Source organism: Solea solea, chromosome 9 (genome assembly GCF_958295425.1).
Source record: "Solea solea chromosome 9, fSolSol10.1, whole genome shotgun sequence".
Classification (NCBI taxonomy): Eukaryota; Metazoa; Chordata; class Actinopteri; order Pleuronectiformes; family Soleidae; genus Solea; species Solea solea.
Window position 1 is genome coordinate 5100679 of NC_081142.1, and position 3823 is coordinate 5104501.

The 3823-nt window shown below is 43.2% G+C and overlaps 1 protein-coding gene across 1 annotated transcript; it reads left to right on the forward strand.

Moving 5' to 3' along the window:
- The first annotated feature begins 350 nt into the window (after window positions 1–350).
- On the forward strand, window positions 351–3535 carry rxfp3.2b (relaxin family peptide receptor 3.2b). The gene has a single exon (XM_058637645.1). The coding sequence runs from the start codon at window positions 981–983 to the stop codon at window positions 2184–2186; it is 1206 nt and encodes a 401-aa protein (XP_058493628.1). The 5' UTR covers window positions 351–980; the 3' UTR covers window positions 2187–3535.
- The last annotated feature ends 288 nt before the right edge of the window (window positions 3536–3823 follow it).

The following is a 3823-nucleotide window of genomic DNA, read 5'->3' on the forward strand; positions in this document are numbered from 1 at the left end:
TGTTTGGATTGTATCAGATTTTGCATTTTTATCTGTCTGATATCCAATCCAGAGATTTTGACCAGTATCAGACCGATACCGATTCCCAACCCTTATTATATTATATATAACTATTACTAATACTAATGTTTCTGTCATTTCTGTGGGCAGATATAATTGAATATTAGGAAATTCCTGATTAAAAACTTAGATGAAACCATAAAATGTTAAAAACAAGTGTTATGAGAACTGTTATATTTCAACAGACAGTGGAGAGAATGAGAATGTGGTCTCCAGATCACTATACAGTCCACACACTCACATGAAAGAGTATATTTTTCATGCTGTATTTAAAATGTTCACTCTGCTGATGCGTTTCATTTTATCCATAAAAAGTTGCGCTACCCGGGGGCGGGGTGGTTCATAAAATGTACTGAGACCAAAGAGGGAATGCGCAAAGGCAGAGCCCAGCACGCTCATCCAGAGAGGTTGCTCTCTGGATGCTGCACTACAGCTTCTCCAAGTTCGTGTCAGTCTGTAGCTTATTCAGCTCAGGCGCACTCTCTGCATATTTTACGCGCAGCATTGTCTGCACAGCTGTCTTTTAGAAGCGCAGCGCACACACGGTGATTTATGAGGTGCTGGTGTTGTGTCTATATACATTAAGCTTCAGCCCGAACGGACACACTGGCTGACTTTGATGTGGCTGCGGTTATCAGAGCGTGTATGCTGGTCCAATCATGCTGGTGAGGTGGAATGCGTCGAGCGCGCGGCTCAGCTGCGCGTTCTCGTGGAACCTATAAACGTACGTGGCGCGGACAGAGGAGAGGAGATGAGCAGCATCTGAGGCGCCTGTGGGAGAGATGCTGGCACAGACACAGCAGGATTTTTCTTAGACTGACATGAAAACAAAGTTTCTTTCTTCTTTCTCTCTTTTTTTCCCTGTCTCAGCTGTTTGACTTGGCTTTCCAGGGTGATATGTGAGCAAAAAGATTCCAGCCATGCAGTTGAATGATACTGGAGTTCAAACACTGGCTCCAGACCCATGCGAGCAGCAAATACTACAGGACAACATCCTTGGGAACTCCAGCAGTGGTTCCCCCAGCAGTAACCTGTCGCTGTACTGCTGGCTGCAGCTCCTCACCAGGGAATCTGTCATGGAATTACAAGGCGACAGCTCTAGCTTGGTGGTGCGTGTGATGATAGCATGTGTCTACTCTATAGTCTGTGCACTCGGGCTGGTCGGAAACTCTCTGGCTCTGTATCTGTTGCACTCACGTTACAGGCAAAAGCAATCATCCATCAACTGCTTTGTGATGGGTCTGGCCATCACAGACCTCCAGTTTGTTCTCACGTTACCTTTCTGGGCAGTGGACACAGCCCTGGACTTTCGCTGGCCATTTGGTCGTGTGATGTGCAAAATTATCAGTTCTGTCACCACCATGAACATGTATGCCAGTGTGTTCTTCCTCACAGCTATGAGTGTGGCACGCTATTACTCCATCTCCACTGCACTGAAGATGCACAGCAGGCGGGCAGCAGCTGCCAGGGCCAAGTATACGAGCCTGGGCATCTGGGCTGTGTCTCTGCTGGCTACATTGCCTCATGCCATCTACTCCACCAGTGCCCAGGTATCAGATGAGGAGTTATGCCTTGTGCGCTTTCCTGACTCAGGCAGTTGGGATCCGCAGCTTCTTCTGGGACTTTACCAGCTGCAAAAGGTTCTGCTTGGCTTCCTTGTCCCTCTGATCATAATCACTGTCTGCTATCTGCTGTTGTTGCGCTTGATTCTCACCCGACGCATAGCTGGTTCTGGGAGCACAGAGACTGAGCAGGGCCGGCAAAATCGTCGCTCCAAAGTGACGAAATCTATTATCATCGTGGTTCTGTCCTTCTTCCTATGCTGGCTTCCCAATCAGGCACTGACTCTGTGGGGTGTTCTCATTAAGTTTGACATTGTGCCCTTCAGTAAGGCTTTCTACAATGTGCAGGCTTATGCCTTCCCCCTGACTGTGTGTTTGGCACACACCAACAGCTGCCTCAACCCGGTGCTCTACTGCCTGATTCGCAGGGAGTTTCGGGCTGGTCTCAAGGAGCTTCTCCTCAACTCCACTCCATCCTTCAGGAGCATGACTCATCTGCTGCGTCGCAAGGCCAAAGTGGCCGAGGCACCACCAGTTCTGGTGATGGTCCAGATGGATGTTTGATGACCAGATGACTTGATAAATGTGACAGAACAGCTGACAAAGTGAATTGATCTGGCGCTATGAAGACGGAATCTTGGATCTGATGATACTTCAAAAAGTAGGCAGTGATAGGGAGGTGGAGGGTGTACATTATAGCAGTATGAATGCACTGAAGAGAACAACATATTCAAAAAGACAAGAGCAAGATGATAGGTTAATGTGTTGCTGTGCTTTAGCTGTGACTATTACTGCGAAAGAGTCTTTTTTCCTGACTGAAGTTACGCTAGAGCCAGACTTTTTGAGGTGTTTTATTCTGTAGTTTTACACCACTCCCGTCAACTAAACACATCCACAGAATAGGAGAATACACTCACCGCCACTTCATTAGGTAAACCTGTCAACTGCTTCTACTAATCATGTGGTGGGAAATTCATGCTGTTGTAGATATGGTCATACATATGACCGAGTATCAGAATGGGGAAGAAAGATGATTTCAGTGACTTTGGACAGGTTGTATATCAGCAACTGTTGATCTAGGGGGATTGTATATATACACAGTACATGAAGTGAGCAACAATTCCCTGGGGGAGAATGAGAGTGGTCAAAGTGGCCCGAGATGAAAGCAAGACAAAAGTAACCCAAATAAGCACTCAGCACCACAAAGGTACTATAGACAGACGACTATGCTTGAACACGCGTGTCCATCAAACATACGATACTCTGAAGTAGATGGACTACAGCAATATCAAAACAAATTATGATTCAGAATAGACATGAAACATGATAATGTGTGTCTTTATCACACCACTCATTCATTCAGAAAACCATTTCTCAAAAGGGCAGTCCAAACGATGTAAACATCAGCTGCCCCTGCTCCGTTAAATCACAAAGTTATGTTATGTAAGTTGTGAGAGCACATAACTAAGTAAAAAAGATGTGATAATGTGATTATGCTGTAATTTAGGGCTGCAATGACTAGATTATTAATCGATTACTAAATTAATCAGCAACTATTTTTGATAATCAGCGAATCAGTTTTAGTATTGAGGGTTTCTTTGCTCCAAAGAAATCATTCAAAATGACAACAAACCTTTTGGTTTGTGAACCACAACATTTCTCAACATGTTCTGAGATATAGTGAACCTAAAACGATGAATTAAGACAGTAATCGACAGATTAATCGATTATGAAGATAATTGTTAATTGCAGCCCTACTGTAATTATTATGTTGTCTCCGTGTATACTAATGACTGTGATACTATTATATTTTATATGGAACATTTGTTAATTTGATGTTTCAATAGAAACATATATGTATGGACTGGCACTGTAAATGACATAATGTAATGATTACATTAAAAACACTCTGCGTGAAACCATTTGCAATAATTGGTCGAAGTCAGAACAAAAAACATGTTGTGCATTTGATTTATTATTGGATGTCTCATGTAACTTGGAAACTTGGGTTAACAGTGGCATAAAACAAGGGCCTCTGATACTCGTTCTTCTGTTCTTTTTATGTTAATAGGATGTTACTTTGTGACATTTCAACATATTCAAGGATTTACAGGCTTAATTGTCCTGTGCAAGAAATAACATGTTATCTCGCAATGAAATTATTTTTCTCCTATGCCAGGAATTAAAATGCAAAAGAATTA

Bases quoted from the DNA above. Each gene is read 5' to 3' on its own strand.
- rxfp3.2b (XM_058637645.1), top strand. From the start codon at position 981: ATGCAGTTGAATGATACTGGAGTTCAAACACTGGCTCCAGACCCATGC.